Source organism: Daktulosphaira vitifoliae, unplaced genomic scaffold, assembly GCF_025091365.1.
Source record: "Daktulosphaira vitifoliae isolate Bord-2020 unplaced genomic scaffold, ASM2509136v1 Scaffold_1, whole genome shotgun sequence".
NCBI classification, from domain to species: Eukaryota; Metazoa; Arthropoda; class Insecta; order Hemiptera; family Phylloxeridae; genus Daktulosphaira; species Daktulosphaira vitifoliae.
Genome location: NW_026099572.1, coordinates 14,132,869 through 14,158,637, shown reverse-complemented (window position 1 = coordinate 14,158,637; position 25,769 = coordinate 14,132,869). Strand labels below are relative to the sequence as shown.

At 25.1% G+C, this 25,769-nt stretch overlaps 2 protein-coding genes across 3 annotated transcripts in view; one reads left to right on the top strand and one right to left on the bottom strand.

The window, feature by feature from the left end:
* The first annotated feature begins 214 nt into the window (after positions 1-214).
* LOC126894347 (zinc finger protein 616-like) lies at positions 215-3,592 on the top strand. Of its 2 annotated transcripts, none has more exons than XM_050665293.1 (7): positions 215-507; positions 637-883; positions 940-1,208; positions 1,491-2,380; positions 2,616-2,847; positions 2,907-3,155; positions 3,228-3,592. In XM_050665293.1, exons 2-7 carry the CDS (start codon positions 655-657, stop codon positions 3,462-3,464), a joined length of 2,106 nt encoding a protein of 701 aa, XP_050521250.1. In that variant the 5' UTR covers positions 215-507; positions 637-654; the 3' UTR covers positions 3,465-3,592. The 2 variants fall into 2 exon arrangements, with proteins under 2 accessions (XP_050521250.1, XP_050521249.1); XM_050665292.1 differs by having other exon boundaries at positions 216-507; positions 649-883.
* Positions 3,593-3,690: 98 nt separating this feature from the next.
* LOC126894344 (carboxypeptidase D) overlaps positions 3,691-25,769 on the bottom strand; it is a 32,735-nt gene continuing 10,656 nt past the window's right edge. The window contains exons 3-21 of the mRNA XM_050665282.1: positions 19,678-19,838; positions 19,217-19,378; positions 18,966-19,113; positions 18,333-18,427; positions 12,663-12,890; positions 12,398-12,589; positions 12,221-12,312; positions 10,458-10,655; positions 9,788-10,200; positions 7,324-7,606; positions 6,266-6,630; positions 6,107-6,191; positions 5,885-5,971; positions 5,564-5,818; positions 5,369-5,501; positions 5,171-5,287; positions 4,657-4,809; positions 4,390-4,560; positions 3,691-4,083 (exon numbers count right to left, since the gene is read on the bottom strand). Coding sequence (XP_050521239.1) covers positions 4,007-4,083; positions 4,390-4,560; positions 4,657-4,809; positions 5,171-5,287; positions 5,369-5,501; positions 5,564-5,818; positions 5,885-5,971; positions 6,107-6,191; positions 6,266-6,630; positions 7,324-7,606; positions 9,788-10,200; positions 10,458-10,655; positions 12,221-12,312; positions 12,398-12,589; positions 12,663-12,890; positions 18,333-18,427; positions 18,966-19,113; positions 19,217-19,378; positions 19,678-19,838 — 3,415 coding nt within the window. The 3' untranslated portion in view covers positions 3,691-4,006. The remainder of the gene's footprint in view (positions 4,084-4,389; positions 4,561-4,656; positions 4,810-5,170; positions 5,288-5,368; positions 5,502-5,563; positions 5,819-5,884; positions 5,972-6,106; positions 6,192-6,265; positions 6,631-7,323; positions 7,607-9,787; positions 10,201-10,457; positions 10,656-12,220; positions 12,313-12,397; positions 12,590-12,662; positions 12,891-18,332; positions 18,428-18,965; positions 19,114-19,216; positions 19,379-19,677; positions 19,839-25,769) is intronic.

Here is a 25,769-nt window from a genome sequence, read left to right as displayed (position 1 = left end):
TCTTTAGAGCTTTAATTTTTCTAACCTTATTATAATATACATTTTATATATTATTAAAAATTATATCTTATTAAAGTAACTTTCTAAGGCTACATGAACTAATAGGAAATGAGATCAGTTAATTATTAACCTGTTTTATCTGGATAATATCTTTGCTTTTGATTTCAATANCTGCATCTTCTATAGGGTCAAGAGTAGTAAGAAGTGACATATTAGATTTTATGTTGGTCATACTGTATGATTCTGCGACATTCTGATTAGCCACCGTATTTTAGATTGCTTGTTATTCCGATTTTAATGGCGGCTCACATAGAGTTAATGTCATTAATGTTGTATATAACATAATGTAGACTAGGACTGTTCTTTTACATTTCTGAAGTTACTAACGCGTTTAGGCGGCACATTTTAAAAATAATTTAAACGTATAATTTTATTTCAATTTTAATTTTATAATAATTTTTAAACTTTTTACTTTGTTGTATAATATTAAAAATATTTCAATATCAGGTGAGTTCACGTTAATTTATATGATAATATAATAATATAAAGAATTATACCTGCACTTTTTATAATTTCTCTATAATTACTGTTTAATACTTAGTATAAATTACTTTTATCTTTTTATAATATAAGTAGTCAATTTTTCAGTAATCAATGGATAGTGTTGCGTGTCCTTTATGTTGTGAAGATCGCTTTTCAAATCAAGATCTCCTAAAGTATCACCTTTTGAGCTTGACAACAAACATTCAATGTCCTTTCTGTGGAAAACAATGTGATAACATAAATTCTTTAGTAGTGCATTTGGACAAAATGTGTTCGGATAAACAGGAAGATGTAGATAAACATATTCCAGATAATGAAATGATTGTTGTATACCCAGATGGTAAGAATCAATGTATTAATAATTTATCGTTTGTTATTATTAAAACATCATTACAGATGAAGAACAAGATCTTGAATATGATAACTTAGTTAAAGAGGAAATTTATCAGAACGATGAACATCCATCTGATACTGAACCAAGAGAAGTAAAAAAATTTATTGAAGAATTTACTGTTCGTGAAGCAACAAAAACTGCAAGATCTGTAGTAGAAAATGTATGTACAGAAGAAGTAAATTTATATCACTGTTCAGAGTGCAATATCAATTTCCCTTCGATTCAAGATCACATAAATAGTTGTCACAAAGGACAAGAAGTAGTTTTTCAGGTAAAAATTATTATAACTAAGAAAAACATATGAATGAATGTTTTTGTTTTAGTATAGATAATTTCATTATATTTTCAATCTATTATTTATTAAAATATATAATTGGACGTAATAGATAACTATAAATTTAAAAACATTAATTCTATTTTATTTTTATTTTAAAGTGAACTAAATAATTGGTATTTGATTAATAATTTATTCTTTTTCAGATATTTAAGAAATATAGATTTATGAATTGTTTAAATATTTGAAAATAATTAGACATAATTTTTTTATATTTAGGTCTCAGCAAATGAAGATGCAACTAATTTAAAAGATATGGCCAATTTAATTGAAAAACAAGATCCATTACTAGGAACTTGGATTAAATGGGGAAATGGACATTTTTTTACTAATCAGAAAGAATTAGTAGGAGGTAATTTAAATGAACAATTATCAACCTTAACTGATGAACCTGAAGACTTTAATAAAGAAATTAAAGAACAAAAAATTAATGAATTGAATAGTCACCCACTTGATAAAATTTATTCAGATCATTGCATAACAGATGCATATGGTGATCGTTATTATGATACCCCTATTTATAAACTTCATCAAGCGTCAGATGCAGTTAATGATTACTTTCAAGTTGAAGCACGCAAACTTAGTTTTAAAAAACGTATTCGCCTTATTAGGTTAAAATCTAAGACCGACTGCTTTCAAATTGAACAAATATTATTTCAAAGCAAACCATCTAACATTAAAGTTATTCCTATATTAGAAAAAGCATCAGAATTAAATGATATTGTACAAATAGAAAATACTGATGGTTGTTTGCTTTTAAGTTGGAAATGTATTAATTGTAATACTAAATCAGATCACTGGTCCAAACTTAATAAGCATTTCTGTAAATATGATGAACCTGTAACACCTAAAGCCAAAAAAAGTATAGAATCTAAAAATTCAGTGGTTAAAAATAATCGTACCACTACTAATAATCGGTCACAACACATTTGTCCTCATTGCAATGGAGAATTTGATTCGGAAGGCTATTTGAGAACACATCTTATGGTTCATGTAAATGATTCAAACAAGTGTCCATTTTGTGATCAGCCTGTAGCCCCAGAAATGATGGATACACATTTGATAGCCCATCAAAATCCGGAATTTTCAAATTTAAAATTTTTATGCAAGTGCGTTAACTACTTTATACTAAAATAAAATAATTTTTTGAAAATTAAATAAATGTTATTTTGAATATTATATATAAAAATAGTAATAACTTTATAGGCTTAAAAAAAAATTCTACAAATACATTGGCCTACTTAGAAATAAATTCATATTCTATATTTTTTATTTCTTAACTAAAAATTACTTGTGTTCTTCTTTTGACTTATCAGACATTAATTATTTATTCTTACATTTTAGTATATGCAATAAATGTTATGATTCAGAATTTCGTCTTCAATGTCACCAAAAAGCACACGAAATGCGCCGAAAACCACGAGAAATTCTTATATGTGATATTTGTAATGCTCAATTTAATGATAAAAATTCTTTAAAACATCACGCAATTACACATATAGAACCACCAGAGCGTTTACGCCGACTACATGAATGTAGATTTTGTAAAAAAACTTTTGTCAAGCCAATCGAAAAAGTAAAAAAAATTATATAAAAATAAAAATGTTATATGCATAATCTTAATATTTATTATAGGTAAATCATGAAAGAGTGCATACTGGAGAGAAACCATTTGCATGTCCTGTTTGTGGGCGCTGCTTTAGGTTAAAAGATCTTGTTCAAAAACATATGCGAGTCCATACTAAAGAGCGACCTTATAAATGTCGTCATGAAGGATGTGAAAAAACCTTTAGTGCTTCAAGTAGCCGTGTTAATCATGAACAAGGTCACTCTGGCATAAAACAATTTAAATGCTTTTATTGTCCTAGATATTTTAAAAATTGGGTAAATTATAACTGTTTTTTTATCTTATCATCAAAATTAATTCCTTACCAAAAATGTATAAATTTTATGTAGGTGTCTAGAAGTAACCATGTACAGGAACACATGGTTCAACATACCTGTGATGTGTGTGATCGATCTTTTGTATCATTTTGCAATTATAAAAAACATTTGAAAATGCATGAAGAAGGTAGACTTAAATTTAAGTGTATGATGTGCCGCCAAGCTTTTGGCAGACAATTATTTTTGGATACCCATCTTGCTAAAGACCATCAAATGAAATCTCATAAAGGACATGTATCAACTATATAAATTCTGTAAATAATTTCTGAAAATATAATTTTTGGATTTAGACTCAAAAGAGTAACTATAACATTTGTATATAACATTCAATTAAATAAATTACCATTAAAAAATTAAAAGCTTATTTAAAAAAGTAAAAATAGTTTATTGGATAAACATTTTGAGTTCTCTTCAAAGTATTTTACAAGTTAATTATAAAATTACTTACAACTTACAGTATTAGTCTACAATTTTAAAATTACTTCAATAAGTATCCTTACACATTAAGCCTAATAGTTGTTCATTAGTTATGATTAAAAATTATTGTTGTAAATTTACTAAAATTTAATTTAAGTATCACGTTAAATTTTTAATTACCTTAAAATTTAAATAAAAATTAAGAGATTGCACTAATTATTATTTACACAAATATTTAAAAACAACATATTCAATAACAATAGAAATAATAACTAAAATATTAACAATTTGATTATTAAAAATATGATATTAAGTAGTTAAATATTGTACAATCAAGAATTTAAATTTAAGTATAGCAATTTGTTTTGGGAAACTTAGTATGAATTTGATGCATCTGAACCATCATCATAACTGACATCAGACTCATCATGGTATGGTCTAGACAAAGAATCTAAAAATAATGAAATAAATTAAAAAAACTTAGAAACTATTGGTTTTACTTAAAATAGTTTTAAATTTAAAACAAAGATATTGGGTTACTTTCTCAGCTTTATATTAAAGCTAAAATTTAGTGTCTAACATAATAAATCTACATTTTTTAATAATAGTCATAATGATAAATACATTTTAAAAATAGAAATTTGATTTAATAGAAACAATTTATAGATAAAATCAGTAACATACTATAACAGTAGTTCATTAAATAAATAAAATAACAGGATTGAAATATTATTTTCAACAATTTTTTTATGCATACATTTATGGTGAGGGCTTCGGAAAAGCTCCACTTCATCATCATCATCAAAAAGATAAGGTTTTTGAGGTAATAAGGCAAATCCATTTCGGTAAGCAAATGCTGATGGCCTTCCAGATTTCCATCGTAGATAAAAGTGATACCAACTTACTCCAAGAACAGAACTTACAAAAACTACAAAAACAAATAAAAAAATATAACAATAATAAATTCCAACATTTTTTTTAAAATCCTATTATTAATGTTACATTACAGAAACTATAAGAATACCTGTAAGCACTATAAACATCATTCTTGACATATTAAATACTCTTAAATCTTTTTCCAACTTGACTGTTAGTTTTTCATTTAATGAATCTGAAATTTCAATCAACTTTGTAGATGGATAATATCCCTTAGCTTCAACTCGTATATATGATTTTCCTTTAAAATATAGATAAATTAAAGAAATTTATTTTTCACAATGTATTTTGTACAAAATGAATACACTTTTTGCTTGAAGTGCTTGAGGATATATCCATGTTTACAGGTGAGTTCTGACGTTTCGAACTCTACTGTATACATGGATATATCCCCAAGCATTTCAAGCAACAAGACAATCCATGAAAGTTTTAACCCATTCATAAATGAATACACGTTTTGTATAAGTTAGATTATTAAAGCATTTTCAAGGTCTTTTATACATATGTATAATATATATATATTAGAATAAATTATACTAGGATTTAAAAGGAGCAGTTATAATTTAGCAGAATAAATATTAAATAATTTAAAACAAAACTACCTTTGCTTACAGGTAACTCATAGAAACCATTTTTATTACTTTTAGTGACTGATGATGATGTTTTATCAATTACAACTGCATCTTCTATAGGACTATTCATAACATCAACAACAAATCCTAATACAATCAAATTGGTATATAATATAGTTAGAATTTTTCAATATATTAAAATATATATATAAAATGCTTGAGCAGTACCCCTAATTTTATTGTTTAGTTGTTGAATTTCTGCATAACCTTTCTCATTTGACATTACAATATTAAGTTCGGTAACATTCCCGCTATATACATTAGCCCAAACAGTTCTAGTTTCATAACCTGTTACTTTTACCTAAAAATAGAATATGACTTTTAAGTAATACACACAAATTTATAATAACATTAATCTCTTACATGAAGTCGATGCATGCCTAAAGGCAAGTGTGCTTTGTAAACAGCAGAGTTAGAAGTTACTTTATAAATATCACCAAACTGATCAGCAGTAATAATAGCAGACCTTAATGGCTTGCCTGATGAGTCCCTAACTATCCCTCGAACACCTTGGTAACTTTGAGATATAATTGATTCTAACATATGCAAGCTTTCCATCCAGACAAATGCTACTTCAGTAGAGTCTATATAATTGCAACATGTTAAACGTATTGACATCTAAAAGTTATAAAAAACAGTAATAAAAATGTATAATAATGATTTGAAAATTCATTAATTACTCACAGTTTTTATTTTTAATATATTATTGAAATTATCTAAAACATTCTGTTTAATATCATTAATTTTTAAATCAGTTAAATCTCCACAGCTCTAAATGTAAAAAAGATAACAAATAAAACAATACTCATAATTATACTGTACATAGTGGTTAAGGAACTATATTATTAGCAAAGATAATAACTTTTCCTATTAAAGCCTTGACAAATAATAAATTATTTAACTTACACTTTTAATATGGCTATTATAGTATAGTTGTTCGTACTCGCGAAACAATAAAGATACAATATTTCTGGGTTGAGTTGTAGGGCCACTAGAAATTTTTAAATAATTCAATTATTTAATAAAAAAAATCGATTTAAAAATGCAAATAATGTTATATTATACTTTATAGACATGGCACCTCCTTCTAAACTGAACATCAAATCAAATTGTTCCTTTTGCAACATTCTCCAAAGACTATCAGTAGTTTTTTTATCACTAGGCTGATTTGTAGCAATTAAACGAGGTCCAGTAAGATCACTTTGGTCATCCGTTAAACACTTTTTATCATAATTCGCCTTTTGTTCATAGTAAGGAATTAAGTATAAAATTACATTTGATAGCAAAGAAATAATATTTTTGTTGCCTTTTCTATAGCCTTCAACATAATGTTTGGCTAGATTTAAAAGAATCTCTCGAGTAGCAGGTTCGTTGTCATACAAACCTCCCAAAATAGCAACTTTAAATTTAAATTCGTCCGGTGACCCAACCTAAAAAATATAAAAAAATCTTTATATAGTTTATACAAAATAATTCTTTTAACACTAGCCACTTAATTTCTCTAAAAATATTTAATTTTTTGTAAATGTTTTAGGGTTTTTTTAGTTACATATGTATTTTCATTTGTCTGTTATAAATAATTTGCAGGTTCATCCCTTATATCTTATAGAGGTGTGAACTTAATTTTTTTTTAATGGCAACATACACATTAAACTTGCTTATAAAACAGAAAATTAACTGGTCGATAACAATTTTTGAACCAATATTTCAGAAGTTATTAACAATTTAAAGTAAGGAATAAATGGGTAAATGCTGCTATTTTTATTACTAGTAATTTTCTAACTGTACTCTTCCTTTCACCTTTAGGTATGAAAATAAGATAACTTCTGGAATACTATTTATATAAAAGTTAAATATGTACAAAAGTTCTCATTTTCTATTTTATAAGCAAGTTTTATGTGAATGTTGCCATTAAAAAAATAATGAAGTTCACACCCCTATATAAAAGATGAACCTGCAAATTATTTATAACAGACAAATGAAAATACATATGTAACTAAAAAAAACCCAAAACACTTTTTCAAAAAACTTAATATTTTTAGAGAAATTGAGTGGCTAGCATTAAAAAAATTACTCTGTATATAATAATAACATTGTACTCATTTAGTAATAAGATAACTTACATCTTTAGTGATTTTAAATGCAATAATAGATTCGCCAATGATCCCAAAAGGCGCTTGAGGTGACATTAACTGAGCAATGCTGGATGCTTTATTTTCTAAATCTCTAAGCTCATTTAAAAACACTTCTTTATCTTTGTATAATTCTAATTTGGCTATATTGCTTTCTATATTAAAGTCATTTTTTCTAGACCAAACTGATAAGTTTTCTTTTTCCATTGTGAAATTTAACCAGGTCGGAATTGTTGAGTTTTCCACATAAACAGAATGTGTTAGTTTTTTGTACCTAATATATAATAGTTATATAAATAAAATATAACAAATGTTATGATTGTAAAATACTAGGGCATACTAAAAGAATAGAGGTCGAATCTTATTACTAGATATATAGCCATATACCTGATATACCCTAAAATATTTAGGGTATGTAGAGCTGACTCCCCAAATAAAAATATCATTATTTTCACAAACTATGAAAAATGCGTATGTACATTAAACTATATTTATTGTGATTATTATTGGGTATTACAATTATACTTTATTTTTAATTCCTATAAAACAATATTTAAAAATAGAAACATAAATGGATTTTTGAAATTTTTATAATCTGTAGGAGAAGGTTATTTATCACCCAAAAATTATAAAATCAATTTTATCATTGAGGTTTGTTTATTTGCATTTAAAAAATATTATTTTCCATAAGATACTATTAACATTTTTAATTTGTTTTTTCTCTGCTGATAAATTGTTAAAAGTGACATATCATTTTTTGAATAATAGCTACTGATTTATACAGAGTGTTCAGTAAGTCAATAAATGTAATACTTAATAGTCGGATATCCAGTTACGTTTTGTATTCAACGCTAGTAATTTTCTTTTATCGTAATGTATAATAAGAAAAAAAACTTTGAACGTTTTACGAACGAAAATACTAGATGCTATTGATTCAAAAATAAAACCTATAAATTATTCATTTTAATAATCGTAATGCATCAAATTAAAAAAAAATCTCGCATCGCAAATTATAATTTAAATCTCATCTTTTCTTTGTGTATATTAATTAATTTCCAAATACCATTAATTTCATACATTTTTTTCAACTCCACGTATTTAAATAGATTAATTTAATTATTCTTAATTTTTAATTTATCCTATATTGTTTTTTTAACGTAGATACATACTTTTTAAATATAATTAATAACTTTTTTTTATGTAATAGACGTATGACACTTTACTTAATTATAAAAATATTTATGAAAAACAAAGTCAAAAAATATTAAAAAAACTTATTTGTAACTACTATGATTCTGACCCTTTATCTTGATTTCTTAATTAACTGCGAAATTGCAAAAGTTGGATACTAATTCATAAATTGTGAGTGCTAAACACCTTCTGACCTCCCTTATGTGCACCTACGCATAGATTAAAAATCCACCTCTATCTTTCATTAGACATTAGATAGAGGTAAAATAATCCTCGCGAATATTTCTATGGAAAATGATATAAGGGTCAAACATTTTTTGTCCCCTTTCCTCGACTGATATTTTTGGGCTATGTGTCTACTTACTATTATACCTTATTTCCAAGGGAGATGATTTAGGAGGAAATCAATATAGGAAGGACAAAGTGTCCCAGACTGTTCTGACAAATTTTATAATATTTGATCCACTTAATATACTATAATATTTGTTAATTTAGTTTACAGTCATAGATTACGTTAAAAATACATTTTTTATTATTTGTCACTAATTAGAAAAAAGTTTTTTTGGGAATTTAAAAACAAACATTTTTTAGCTCTTTATTTATAAATAATTTTCAAGGATAGATAACAACTTCAGAATAAGTACTTATTAAGTTACAAGAGTTTTAATATACAGAGTAAATACGTTGTGCAGGAGATATATATATATATATAATATAAACAAGTAGGAATGTATCGATCCGCGCTAGTAATCCACTCAATACATTAAAATTCTTGTAACTCAATAAGTACTTACCCTGGGCATTTTTCGTCTGATAATATCTAAAAAATACCTATTTTGAAATTGAAAAAAAAAAAATTCTTTTTTCTTATTAGCGACATAATAAAAAAAATATTTCAACATAGTCCAAAACTGTGAAAACTAAAAAATAAAATAACAAAATATATTTAGTAGATCAAAAGTTATGGAATTTATCAGAAAACTCTGGGACACTGTATATGGTTGTTTCTTTTACTTGCCCATTATAAATTGTTGACCAAAAATATTTTCAACGGTAGAAAAGTTAGCCTTTAACTTTAATAATTTATAAGTACATCTCTGATAAAAAATTAACAGTTTCCGTCAAAAATTTATTCATCGATTTTAGACAGTATTACTGAGGTTTGTATTGTTTAATTTTTACAGAAATGGTATTATTATTTACTTTAAAAATTGGGTGTTAGACAGAATTAATAAAGAATAACTTATCAGCAATATCATCTTACCCATAAGCTGTAACCGAAACATCATAGTTTCCCGGTGGCAACAATCTCCAATAATCCCCATCAATTGCTGACCTGACGTTATGATCTATGCCTGCAACTGAAATTTCTGCATTTCGTATAGCTTGACCCTTATAGTTAAACACAAAACCTTTGATTCCTCTGTGTACTTGTTCCATAAATATGATCAAAGGTTCTCGATTGGCAGTCCAGTAACTTCTAAGGTCTTTTTTCCATGGAAATTTGGTGCAGCCCAGTTCCATCGTAAGTTCAAAACAATTTGTGTTCAAATAGTTATAATCTTGCATACCGCCTACCACGCTGTACCAATAAGCTCCATTAACTGTTCCATCCTTAAAAACTATGAAATCAGAGTCGTTTACACACTTTTTGTTAAGATGCATCTGAGGATGGGCCTAAAAACAACCCCGAACTTAATTGTAGTAGTATTATACAAAGGAGCATAAATAATATTTTAGTCGTCCAGTTGCAAAAGGATGTCTCCAATTTTTTTTTTTAATATGCAATCTATTTTATCCGAAAAAAGTAAAATTGTAACAAAAAAAATTGGACACAAGTACTTTTGCAATTGAATCATATATTTATACTTTATTAGTAATTATACTGTTCATTTGTTATACAGTATAATTAATAATTATGTTCAAATTATTACCATTGAGTAAGTTTTAGCCAGAAGCATAAACAAATCATGATCTGGTGTATACGACGGTCGGGAGTTGATTGATGATGGATTACTATCAAAGGGATAGTTAGCAACTAAAGCTCCACCATGAAGATTAGCACTTAAGACAAATGGAATGTTCTGAAGCCAATCGATGATTGCATTAGTTTCAGGTTCTTGTGTTACTATCTATACAACGATATACAATGAATTTAGTGCACTGAAATAAAAGTTTTAACAATAGATTTTACCCTTTACCTGCCCACAGGGGGGATTCAAAATAGCAACTTCTGCACAAAAATTTAACTATTTCAACTTATGTTTTGAAAATGTTCAGGAAATATTCTGAGCTTCAAACATATGTTAAAATAAAGCTAATGTTATGCACTACAAGTTAAAAAAAAAAAATTCTCCTGACGACTTATATTCTATGTGCAAATGGTTGCCGTAGTTAAAAAACATGCAATTTTGGTATTAAAATTTACGATTTCATATTGTATTTTTTCAACTTAAAATAACTATAATTTTTCCAAATATGTATGGATTAATACAAATTTTTGTTTTTAAATAAATACATACCTTTCATCCGACATCTTTTTTTTAAATCGGACCATTTTTCTATATAAAGGGGCGTATAAAAATACGAGTAAAAAGCAGAACTTTTTCATTTTAACTTTTGAAAATGTTACGGAAATACTCCAAGATTTAAATATATATTAAATTAAAGCTTGCAATAAATACTATAAGTTATAAAAAAAAAAAATTTCCAGACACCTTTTCGTCTATGGGAAAATGGCCATCGAATTTAACGAAAAATGGAATTTTTATGAAAAAATCATTGTTTAACATGAAATATTTTAATATTTATAACTGCCATAACTTTTTGTAAAATGAACAAATCAAAATAATTCTTTTTTATATTGAAACCTTAGATATTTTTCTTACATTTGATATACATTTTTTGAATATCTGACTTTTGATTACAGGGGGTATTCAAAATAACAATTTTTACACAACTTAAACTTTTTCAAAATAATTTTTGAAAATCATCCGGAAATATTGACACTTTTATTTAATTTTAAATTAAAGCGTATGTAATATACTTTATTATGAAAAAAAAAAATCGAGATATAGTGAAAACGGTTTCATAAAAATACGCTATTTTTGTGTTAAAATTCTTGGTATTGTATTTTAATATACCTTATAAGGAGAGTACACTGATTTTCATGAATATTATATAAATCTAATTGACATATAATATAAAGTTAAACTTATTTCAATGATTTTTTCTTTTAAGATGAAAAAAGTAATTTTAACATTTGAATCAGCTTTAAATTACCAATTTTATCAAACGACAAATGCTATGAACGTTTTTCCTCAATTCTTCTTGAGTTAGAATTTTACTTTTAAATAATCCACCAATTTCTTAAAATTAAACACTATCAACAGATTTGCATCGAAGCGTTTCTTATGATAGTGATTTTAATACTGTCAGATATCATCTATACTTGTCCCAACTATGCCACAACCCCACTGTGCTACAGTTTTTTTGTTTAGAGGGAATAGTGTAAAATGTTACCACTCTTTAAAATTAAATCCTAATTATGCGAATGAAACCGATACTCATCTATGATTATTTAGACCCCATTGTTCTAATGTTACCCATTTATTATTTCCTCGGTATCCGAAACAAAAATACACATTCTATTAATAGAGTTATAAATAATAAATTTGTTCAAATAAATTGAGCTTACGTGTTCAGGATGACGAATGTCTGGGAAATTCCTATTTAAGTCGACATTGTTAGCGTTATTTCTACCTAACAAATCATTTGGATCTTCGATTCCTAAAATGAATAAATACAACAATGACATGTTGTTCTTTTAAAAATAAAAAAATTAATCTAAATTCTAAATAATTAAAGTTGTTACCTTCTTTAGCCACTTCGTAACCATCAGGGTTCATCGAAGGCATAAGATGTATTCGAGTGTTGTTCACCAATTTCGTAACGCGGTTATCAAAACCGTAATTTTGGCACAAATACTGAGCCAACAACAATATTAACTCTCGTCCTACAACTTCATTGCCATGCATATTTGCAACGTACTTAAACTCTGGCTTACCTAACACACGCCGCACAACACCAAACATTAAGAAAAAAATCACTTATTCTTTCGCTGAATTATTAGTTATTACCAGGTTGATGATGTCCTGTGCTTAAAGACACTTCGAGCACGTACAGATTTCTTCCTTTTACACTTTTGCCCACACTATAAAGTCGGGTTATATTTGGATAATTGACATTGATTAAATTTAATTTTGCAACGAGTTTATCATAATTATGGTGAACGAATTCTACAGGAATGGGGAAACCATCAATGTCTCTCTGTCCGGTTTTCGTTTCAATTGAACTCAAATCGACCGCTGAAATAAAAATAATAAACGTACTAATTTTACTTCCTTAGCACTGCTTCCACAAATTCAATAGTTCCAATATAATTCAGTGATGACATTTCACAGAACACAAGCAAGAAGGAATATTGTGTACACAGAGGTAAGATAAGACACATTAATGATTATTTATTTTTTGTCATTAATTAGAGGTTCCTTCTTTTATTAAAAAAAATAATAATAATAAATATATGTTTATACATATATGTTGATTCTATTAACGTTAGCCACTCGATTTCTATTTCAATAATTATTATGTTAAGAAAATAATTTTAAGATTTGTTTAGTTTCATATATTTTTTGATTTATCAGTTATTAATTACTTTTTTCATTCATCTCTTAGACCTTATAAGGGTGTTAAGTTATTTTTTTTTTATGGCAACATACATATTTAACAAAATTTTAAAATAGAAAATGATCTAACTAAGAAAATGACTAGTCAAAAGTAATTTTAGGACCAGTCATTCGGAATAATATTTTCTATTCTATAAGCTAGTTAAATATATAAGTTTGTTACTTACAAAAATTAAGTTAACACCTTTATAAGCTATTACAGATAAATTAAAAAAGTAATAACAGATAAATCTAAAAATATTTGAAAATAAAACACTAAAAATTATTTTCTTAACATGATAATTATTTTAGAAGAAATCGAGTAGTTATTATTAAAATAATCACCTTGTTTGATTTACAAATAATGAAATCTGCATTTCCCTCTCATTATGTACAGCAAAAATATATAAATATATATATTAATATATTTAAAAAGAAGATATCCAAACGAATAACAAAGAATTAAAAAATTATCCGTTTTAAAGGTAATATGATCATTATAGTGTCTTATTGTTACTATAGAAATATCTGTATTATAGACGAATTAAATTAGTAAATCCATATTTATAACTAATAGTAATAGAGAAATGAAATCGTTAATAGAGCCGTAAATGTGTAGAAAGACAGTACAGATAATATTAAGTCATAAATGCCTTTAATAAAATTAATTATAGTTTATTCACTTTTTTGTTAACCACCAAATCTTCAAACAACTCGATTCAAAATTTCTTCTCCTCGAGATTAGCATTATTAAGCGATTAAATGCGATATAATAATATACAGATGTGCATGTGGAGGTCGGAAACCTTAATGATGCATTTGAAAAATAAAATAATTAACACAGATAGCTATGTTTACATAAAATAAAATTTTTTATTATAAACCGTACATATTAGCTTACAATATGATAACATTTTAAAGGTAAAAGTAGTTTTAAAGAAAATTTAAAATTAAACAGAATTGATATGATAATACTCATTATGAATTAATTATAAACTAGAATAGTAACATTAAACAATAATGGTATTCTATACAACTAATAATACATACGTTTTAATGTTCTAATTTTAATATAAAAATAAAAAATTACATTGAATATAATTTAAATTTAAAGAGCATTTCAAAAATTCTAATTTAAATATTTTAATGGGTTCATAAATCCACGCAAGAACAACAGTTTAAATGTGAAAGACATTTGTTTCTTTTTCTAATTAAATAATCAATATAATTGAAAATCAGTAATAACTGAATTCAGTAATATGTGTTTTTAAAAATAAATTTTTATGAGAAATTAATGTATACATCGAGTTTTATTTATCAGTCTTGCATATAAAACAAATATTATTAAATAAAAAATACTGTTAACATTTTATAAAATTATACAATAATATTTAGAATTTATACAAATTTACATCTTTGATCTTTGATACTTAAATGCACATTACTAAATTTAGTTTTAATATAATACTTAATAATTCCTAAATTCCTATTTTCAATCATTATTAAAGTGAAGCACCTCCACCACTTTTTAAGGTCATGAAATTATTATTAAAAATATATTGCACCAATTAGTATATCGTTCATTTTGATTAACTCTTGGATAGTTTACAAATGCCAAAGAAAATGTTTGGTAAATAGTTAGTAATATATAGTAATCAATAACCAACAATCCCAAGTGCAATATGCAATATCATAAATAACCATATAAATTTAGGATTGAAATGTGATTATGTAACTTGTTAGACCCAAATATTTATTTACAATTTTTTATTAAGGAATTGAATGTAATTTTGTTTGTGTTTATTTAACTCTACAAATTTGATCAAGTAGAGCATATAGTTTTTTAATCTATTTTAGTAAATTAAGATGTGATCAGTAGGTATTAATTATGAACACTAGATAAACTAATATGTAGTTATTAAAGTATAGTAAAAGTTAGAATAGTCGTTGTAGTTACTTTTTAAATATTTGCGGTTTGTTTAGTAAAGTTTATTCATTGCAATCATTGACATTAAACAGTATAACTTATCAGTTTTCATAAGACTAATCATTTTATTTTAATTCAACTGAATTTATAAACATAGAAAAAGTAACAAAAAATTTAGTATCCCTTTAAATTGAAAAAACAAATTTAAATAAAAATTTACAAGTATTACTATTATCACATAACAATCACTAATTTTGAAGTACTTGGTAAAAGTATTTTATGAATTTTTAAGTTTTGGATTCCTCCAATAAGATTTTTTTGAATTCCAATAAAACTTTTATTTCCCATAAACGCCGTTCTTCATTTGGCCAAAATTCTTTCAAATCATTTAAAGTTCCATGAAATTTAGTTCTATCAATAACATTATTTGAGTACTGCCATAATTTCCAATTATTCCAACCATCAGGTACTTTGGGTGAGCTTGTATGATATGCAGCAATCCATAGTGGACATTTAGTTAATAAAGGTGTAGCATAACTTTGTAAAGGGAAATAACTTCCATAAATTACAACAAAACTTGAAGTCAAGTTTTGAACAGTTTTCACAAAATCTTCGGCTTGTGTTGGTGTCATGAAATTTTCATTTTTAATTTCAATATCTAATACTATCAAAGTATTCACTATATCACCAATAGCTTTGATGAAATGACGGGCTTGAGTAGCACCATCTGCATTGACACCTGAGTGATAAGCACCCCATAACAACCCTTGTTCAAGAGCAGCATTTTTACGGGTTTTATACTTAGGATCTACAGTAAAACGACCTTCTGTAGCTTTATGAATAACTGCAATAATACCATCTTTTTTTTTTAACTCGGTAAAATTGACGTCATTATTCCAATGAGATAAATCTATCACTGCATCCAATATTACATTGTTGAAATTTTCTAAAGAAATTATTTTATAAATAATCAATTATTTTTTCACTATTTAAAAATTGAATGAAAACACTATTAATATAACATATAATTTGCCATGCAATTCCACACAGACAAAATAATTAACATACCTACACAAAGTTAAAATATTATTAATTTTTAAAATACGATATATTTTTTGAAAAATTAACGTTAAAACTGAACATGTGTTCTTTTAAAATAATACTAACAGAATTTAAACTAAATAGTGTAATAATTGAACATTTAATGATTTTTTGATTAAATACATTTAGATTTTAAGAAGATTGAGGGCATTTTCTTATAAGAAGAATTACTAGGAAAATACTACAAAATAATGTTAATGATTGATGAGAATGATAATTACATTTTGAGTAAGTGTTAGTTGGTATAAGTCAAATGTATTAGTAGTCATTAATTAGTATATTATTAAGTTTAGACCTACATGTTTACAGATTGTTATGTTATATATCAAATTGTCTACCATATATACATGGTATAACATTAGGATAAACATGTAATACAGAGAAACTATAGATAAATAACCTTTAATAAAATCTTTACATTTCAACCCAACTAAAAAGTCTATTAAAATAAATCTGTATTTTTTCATATTCTTTAGATATGGCCAAATTTCTTAAATTTATTTGAAACTGTACATTTCATCATTACAAAATTAATAAAAATGTATAGATAAGAATCATATCATATCATAAAGTTTGGTTGTATAAAGCTTTTAAATGATATTTGAAGGGTAAAATCATTAAATAACTTAAATACGTTAACAGAATTATGTATAATATTAAATAAATTTTCAACCTAAAAAGTGGATTTGGTATGCTGATATTATAAAAATTAGTTTAATTAATCATGATTTACATTAAGCAAGGAAAGAAGTATTCTTCATAAGAAAACTAATAAATTTAATTCTATTGGTAATTAAAGATATGAATGATAAATAAATATTTGATTGTACTTTTATAGAAAAAAATAAAATTAAACATAATAAAATAAGAATTATTACTACATAGTTTACAAATTATTTGATAGAAGTATGAGTGTTAATTCAATGAATAATGTGCTAGATGTTCAAACCTTGAGATAATATCTTGGAAAATTTTAATTTAGTTAATATAGGCACAATATTTATTAGAGAGGTGTGACATAAAATATTAAAGTACTATTTATTCATTAGTATACATATTATCAAACTTAGTAAATTAAGGAAATAATTTCTTTCTGCAAATATTATATACTAAAGAAGGAATAATGTCAAAGATATTGCAGTATCAATTAAAAATTGAAAAAAAAAAAAATGCAAAAATGTACTTTTTTGTTCAAAACTCATTATTTTTTGAAACAATGTAAACTTACACAATTTACAATATGAATGTGAATCTATTCAATTATTTATTTTAAAAATATTAAAAAAAAAATTGTAATTTAAATATATAAAAAATGGATTTAATACTAGATACTAAAATCCATGACATAAGAAAATTATATTTTTATTGAATAATTAGATTCTACATGTTTCTACATTTCTACATGATTTAAATAGAAAATAATCATATATTTATGTGGAATGTTTTTGGGAATAATATCATGTGTTACTTTTTTAAGTTTTAAGTAATTCATATTAATTCAAAGAAGTATAAAATAATGCAATCTCCTACAAAAAACTGAATTAACACTCATTAAAGATTTAATAGAAAATTACTTTAAAGTATAATAAATTATTTAATTAGTAACACATGCAACAACGAATACACCATGCATAAAACAAATTGCATCTTGTATCTTTCAGCTAAAAAATAAAAAACAAAAATACATTTTTATACTACAAATTAATGAAATTATCTTTGTTTATTATATTCTGATAACTATTGCTAGTTTTATAATACTAAATATTTTTGTAATAAGTTAAAAATATATTTTAACCTATAATTATTTATATCTAATACACAAACAAATGGTATACCTAAAATTTGTTATGTTATTTAAAATAGTCCAATAATTCATTTGAGAAATTTTAAATCATATATCCAACACCAAATTTGTTTTAAAGCTCATGCAATATGCAAGTATATCAACCACCATTGTATTTAATATAAATTCTTATGCATTTCAAAATATTAAAGCAAGTATTACATTTAAGAAGTAAAATAACGAGTAAAATATTTGGTATAGTCAAAATTACCTGATGATGTTTTAGCTTGCTGAAGAGTAAAATTGACGGTTGAAGTTCGGTAGTTATCATTTTTAACAGTAACATTATGAGTTGATGATACATACCTAACAAAGAATTTATAGATTGTTAAAAAAAAAATACAACAACTTTATGTATTAATTGTTACTCAGCTTTTTTAATTTAATATTTTAAACTAAAATAAAAATTAAAGTAAAACTATTTTTTGGTTATTTTTATACCTTGGACCATAGATACATAATTGAGAATAATTTAAATGACAGTAAAATAATCTAAATGAAAAAAAAAACAAATTAAGTACTTTTTCATTAAAAATTACTTGAATATTGACAAAGTTATAAGACTTGAAATACAAAAAAAAACACTTTTTTTTAAATTTGAAGAACTGAAAAATATTTTTTTTTTTCAAATAAGTTTTGTAAAGCATTTTTATACCCATAGGAATACGACTATATTATATCTACAGCAATACGACCGAAAAATTAATATATAATGAAAATTCTAGATCATCCTTATAACTACATAACATAAAATAATGATCTTACAATATGAATATTTAAATTAAGATATTTCATGATAACTTTACAACATATAATCATTAAAAATTCGCAAAATTAAAATTACCCAGGAGCACTAGCTTTAACAGTGTATGTCCCAGGAAGTAAAAGTCGCCAATATTCTCCTCTATTAGTAGTTTTAATGCCATGATTAATCCCAGAAATACTAATAATAGCTCCTTCAATAGCATTATTGTACTGATCTTGAACTAAGCCTAAAATATATATTTCAAAAATAAAATGTCATACTATTTTGAAAAATAATATTATGGTAATTTTTTTAAACTAAATTACAATTTAAAATATATATATATATACCTTTAATACCAATATGGACATTTTCCATGTATGACAACATTGATTCTCGATTGTTTTCCCACTCTTGAGTTAGAACTGATGGATGAGGAAATTTACAACAAGTAAGTTCTACTGTTATTTCAAAACAATTAGAATATACATAGTTGAAATCTTGCATACCACCTAAAATAATAAACCTCAGTTAAAATAAAGAAAAATAAAAAAATGTCACAAAAAAAATGTTGGAATATTATATTATCAAGAATATAATATTTTCAATGTGATAGAATATTTAAAATATTGTGTCATTATTTATAAAATATATTGTAATTTACTTTTGTTTATTAAAAATAATTAAAACTAAGCAAGTCCTGGGTATTGCTTTTAAATAAATAAATGTACATTTATTTGAAAAAAGTTGATATATTATTACATATTTTTATCATTGTAATTACATAAAAATAAAGCCGTTAACTACATACCTTCCAGTTCATACCACTGCGCACCATTAGTAATTCCATGTTCAAAATGTTCATCTTGGCATGCTGATCCATTTGACATAACAGGATTTTTAGAAGCATAAACAGAAGATAAATGCTGAAAAACTGCATCATCTGGTGTTTTACCTTCCTGAGATAAATTCCTAGAAACAAAAACACATAATTCAAATGTTAGACTTATATATAAATAACTTTAAATTCAATATATATGAAACAGATTTTGAGTATATAAGAATATTTCACATACGAAAAACTGGGCAGTGTATTATATTTAAAAAAAAGTTACTTACGAATTCATAAAAATCCTGATAGCTATATTTTAAAATATAAATAAAGACGTCAGTTTTAATTTCATGAACAACTAAACATTAAACTAAAGTTTGTATAATGAGGCTGGTCAAATAATGTCTTTAATTTAAATTAAAGACTTTGTTAACCCATTTTACTATAATTAAGAATATTTAACTGAATCATAAAATGGAAAATGATCTAATTAAAAAATGGCTGATCGATAACAACTTTTGGACCAATACTTCAGAAATTATAACTATTTTAAATTATAGACTGTAGAGAGTCACGGGNTAATTATATCCTGATTAAATAAAAATACCTTTAATTAGGACTTGGTATCTATAACTAATTATATTATTAGACTACTCTTCTCACACACGTAAAAAAGTGTTAATGAATTTCAAAATATCAGTCCCAAAATTATTTTCTTAATTAAATAATTCCCTATTTTATAAGTTAGTTAAATATGTATGTACTGTGGTATGTTACTCTTTGAAAATTTTATTAACACAACTTAAGATATGAGGAATGATGCTAAAAATGAATCAATATCTAATAAATCCCATTGCCTTTTATATAATGTATTAATATTCATTAGAATCAGTATTTAAAAAACCAGCACAGTGGTGACGTGGCATACTCGAATCAAGTATAATGATATCTGACAGTGATTAAAATCACTATAAAAAATACGCTTTGATGCAAATCTTTAGATAGTGATTAATTTAAAAAAAATTGATGGATTATTCCAAAAGCTACATGATCTGCTAGTTCCTTATTAATATTCTGATTAAGATAAAGTATGTCGAATGAAAAAGGGATTATTAAAAAATATTATTTCTCATAAAAAAATTGGGTTGATCCATACACTTTTCAATAAGTTATAGTATTATAAAGTTAAAAATATAAAAAAGAATTTTTTTATAAAAATCGTATTTTTTTTATTAACGTTGATGTCTGTTTTCACCATGAAGATAAAAATAAAGTCCGAAATTTTTTTTTTTCTATAATAAAGTATATTACATTAGCTTTAATTTAAGATATATATAAAAGTGTCAGACATTCCGGAACATTTTCAAAAGTCAAGTTGAAAAAGTTAATTTTTTGTAAAAAAATTGTCATTTTGAATCCCCCCTGTAGGCAGGCAAAGGGTCAGATTTATAAAAAAAATATATCAAATGAAAGGTAAAGACATCATGCATCTATATAAAAAATATGGCAGTTTTAAGTAAAAAAAATTTTAAAAATTTCGAAAACTAGCGATTTTTAAATTTGTAATTTTTGGGGGGATTTCCCCCATTTACGAGGAACGAGGGAAATTTTTTCAATTTTTGAAGGTAATGTCTTCGACAAGATACGATTTGTGATCTTTTGACGTATCATTGAAAGAAATCGGTTCGGTGAGAGCTGAGATAAAGTGGTAACAGACACAAAAAAAAAACGGTAGCACAGTGGGGTCGAGGCACAGTGTGAACGAGGCATAGATGGGACAAGTATAGATGATATCTGACAGTGATTAAAATCACTATCATAAGAAACGCTTCGATGCAAATCTGTAGATAGTGTTTCATTTAGAGAAATTGGTGGATTATTCCAAAAGCAACATCAACTCTTATTTCTTTAATTATATCCTGATTAGTAGTTCTTTGATTTTAAAATATAATATATGAATAAATACTAATTATAGTTTTTAAATTCAGTATGAAATTGTGAGGCCAGCTATGATGTATGGTTCATAGTGTTGGACGGATGATAAGAAAGTAGAGCAGAGAATAAGTGTAGCAGAGATGAGAATGCTTAGTTGGATGAGTGGAGTGACTAGAGAACATAAGATAAGGAACGAGCATATAAGAGGAAGTAAATGTGTTGCGTCAATCGTGGATAAGATGACAGAATATAGACTTAGAATATACACTTTAATGATACAATAAATAAATAAACTCACACATACACTATTAGTATGTCATTATACATATTTTAATTAAATTTTTAAAAAAACAAAATTTGGTTGGGAATTTTTTAAGAAATTTTTCCTTTGTTGACTGGCCTAGATGTCAATTTTAAACTTGTAATTGANTTTTTTCTTTTAATTATTTTTTATATGTAATTAGTAATAATATAAAAAATTAGAACTGATAGATAAAGTCTAATTGCAGATTTGAAAACAACGCGAAACTTTGATTTAGGAAAGTATATTTTTGCTTCTGATAAAAGTTCCTTGAAGTCCAGTGCATTCATTTATAGTAACAAACAGTTTTTATTGAAAATTATTGTATCAAGCCCTTTAAATTTTTATACACGTAAAAGTAAAGCAAAATATAACTTCTTTATTATTTTTATAATTTCTCCGTTTAAATTACAATATTAAATTATTGAATATCAATTTCATACTAAATTTAATAATTATAATTAGTATTTATTCATATATTATATTTTAAAATCAAAGAACTACTAATCAGGATATAATTAAAGAAATAAGAGTTGATGATGCTTTTGGAATAATCCACCAATTGCCTTTTTAAAAAAAAAAAAAAAAACCTACACTGGGAAAACATCTTCCTATGTAAAAAACTCGACTGGTTTTGGGGAAAAATTGCAACAAACCAACTGGGAAGATGGAGACATTCTGGTCAACGTCGACGTAGTCTCGTTATTCACAATGGTACCAGTAAAGGACACACTGAATATCATAAAAGAATAAAAATGGTTAGACGAAAAACTACATAGTTTACTGGAATTGTGCACCAAAACAATGCAAACATGGATAAATCCTCAAGCTTTTCAAATAGTATGACAATCCATGAAAGTTTCAACATATTGATAATATAGACTTGGTATTACATCTTCAATCTGAAGATGAAAAAGATATTTANTAATTCATTAAATTCGGAGATTAGTACAATAGAAATCCTTATGACTTTATATATTTGGTATAAAATATTTATATACTACAGCATACTAGTCGAAGAATCAACAATATTTATTGATGTAATTAACTTTATGGAGAAAAGTAATGGAGCTTTTCCGAACTTAGCCATTGCTCCTAGGATTTTTTTATGAGTCCCAATAACTTAATATACTACAGAACACAGAATAAATACAAGAAATTAAAATTGAGTGTTGAAAATTACGTTGTTTATGGATTTTCCATAATACGCAAATTGTAAATTTTGTAAATTCTATAAGTAGCGTTAAAATTATTTCTCCATCATAAAATTTTCACCAGACGTTTAATTTGCCTAAAGGAAAGTACTATGTAAATTTGAAAAAAATTCGTTCAGTCACTTTTGTGTAATGAGATGATAAAGTTGGCTATTTTCAGCAAACCTTGCATGTTCAAGACCGTAAAACGATACAAAAAAAATTATATATCGAATCAAATATGATATGGGTTAAAAGAACATTACTAAAAGTTTCTGAAAAGAAAAAAAAAATTTTAATTAAAAAATTTTTTGTCCTTCAAATTTTGCTATTAAAATACTGCAAAATTTAAAAAATTTAAATCAAAATTTCGATGATCAAAAAAATTCAAAATTTATAAACTTAAGAATAAAATTGAAGTACTATTTAATATGAGTAAAACAGTGCTAGTTCCACAGTGATAGCTTATTTGGATGTGAAGTTATAGGCTCTAGAACATAGTCTGTTTTTTCATGTTTTTAATTATAAAAAATTCACTATCTGGTAAAAAAACAATAATAAAAAAAAAAAATATTATTTTTGTTGTCAATGACCTTTAAGAAGTCTATGATATAAATTTCATAAATTTCTGAACTATACCAGCACACACATTAGGTGATTTCACATGGAATGACTCTATTATTAAAAAATAGTATTTACATATAAAAAAAAAAAATTAAGAACAAAAAAAATTGTTTTAAATTAATACTGATTTTGATTATTAATATGTTAAAAATAAGGAAAATGACATATTTAACCTATTTTTTTAATCGTTTAAAGTTGATTGTTGTAAATGTTTATAATAATAAAAGAAATTTATTTTACCATAACTTTTAGCTCAATTGGTAAGTTTGACATTGACATCTTTAAATAGAAAATTTTATGACAGTTAAAAAAATTGTATCTCGTTAAGATCAATTTGCAGTCAGAAAGTTTTATAATTACTATTTATTGTAAATTTATCAGAAAAGCTCAATATTTTTATGATAATAGATAACTTAAATAGGAGTAATAGTGTTAATTTCCTAATAACCTTTGTTGTTTGAAAAGATTCTACAATTGATATATTCAGACTTAATTAATTTTAATGATTTACTTTAACTAAATGTACCAATCAAAACAAAGTTGTTAAAAAGATTTACTCAATTGAGTTTATTATAAAATTTGATTATATTTGTAAAAATCAATTGTTAATTCAGGAGAAAAAACAATCATTTTTTTTAGAAATGATTTATATAGCAACACGTTAGAAAAAAATTTGAATATTATAGTCTAATAGTAGCACACACAAACAGAGTAAAAAAATTATTAAATTACAAAGTAAAATGATTTAATTTTGTAGTTGAAACCTATCATATCAAACTTGATTCGTCAATAAATACTTTGAAAACATTAGAAATTAATGATTTTAATTGTTTGTATGGAGGAAATGGAATAACTAACTGTTTAATTGATAAATTAAAATTTTTTTTCAATTTTTGAGGGTAATATCTTCAACCTAGATACGAATTGTAGTCATTTGAAGTATCGTTGAAAAAAGTAGGTCAAGTTAGAGCAGAAAATAAATGATAGTCACAAAAAAATATCTTCTCAGCTTTGCATCGAAGCTAAAACTTAAAATATAGTAAAATAATTTTAATACGGATAAGAAATTTCTCCTTGCAAGGGGCGACTAAAGTGATGGGATCCTTGATCTTTATTGAAGTTATTGAATCTAAATGTGATAAAAATCAAACGAGTTAAAATTTATACTAACTTAAAAAGAATTAAGAAAAAATGCAAAAAATTCATTGCCAAACGCGGGTTGGAACCTCGTACCCCAAGCGTGTAATAGAAAAAGTATTACCAACTCGGCAACCGTATGTTGTTACCGTCGAATGAAAAAATTGGCTTTTTAAGCTAGTACAAATTTCAAAGTTATTTTTCTCGATNTAAGCTAGTTCAAATTTCAAAGTAATTTTTCTCGACTTTAAAGAAGCAAACAAATTTAAATAAGTTTAACTTTCTATGATATATTAATTTTAATTTATATAATATTTATGAAAATCTATACTCCCCTTGTCAGGTATTTAAAAATAAAATGAAATACACAACCCAGAATTTTAACACAAAAATAGCAAATTTTTGAATACGGTAGTCATTTTTACCATGAAGACTAACCCAGAGGTCAAATTTTTTTTTTCACATTAAAGTATATTACATAAGCTTTAATTTAAGATATATATAAAAGTGTCAGTATTTCCGGAATACTTTCAAAAATTAAATTGAAAATATCGTAGTAACAATACGCATGTTTAAAGTTTTGACCCCCCTTGTTAAAGGGGTATGATCCGATTTACAAAAAAAGCGTGCCAGATGAAAGGGGTATATCAATATTTATTATAAAAAAATAATAATATAGATCCATACATTTTTCCAAAAGTTATATAAAATATAAATTAAATAATATAACATATAAAATCGAGATTTTTTTCACGGAAATCGTACGTTTTTCTTTAACTTTGATGTCCGTTTTCACCACGAAGACAAGTCCAGAGGTCAAATTTTTTTTTTTCAAATTAAAGTATATTACATAAGCTTTAATTTAAGATATATATAAAAGT

Excerpts from the sequence above, each read along its gene's own strand:
- LOC126894347 (XM_050665293.1), top strand. The coding sequence starts at position 655 with ATGGATAGTGTTGCGTGTCCTTTATGTTGTGAAGATCGCTTTTCAAAT. Across the intron at positions 2,381-2,615 it reads AATTTAAAATTTTTATGCAA|TATATGCAATAAATGTTATG; the intron begins GTGCGTTAACTA and ends CTTACATTTTAG. Across the intron at positions 2,848-2,906 it reads TTGTCAAGCCAATCGAAAAA|GTAAATCATGAAAGAGTGCA; the intron begins GTAAAAAAAATT and ends TATTTATTATAG.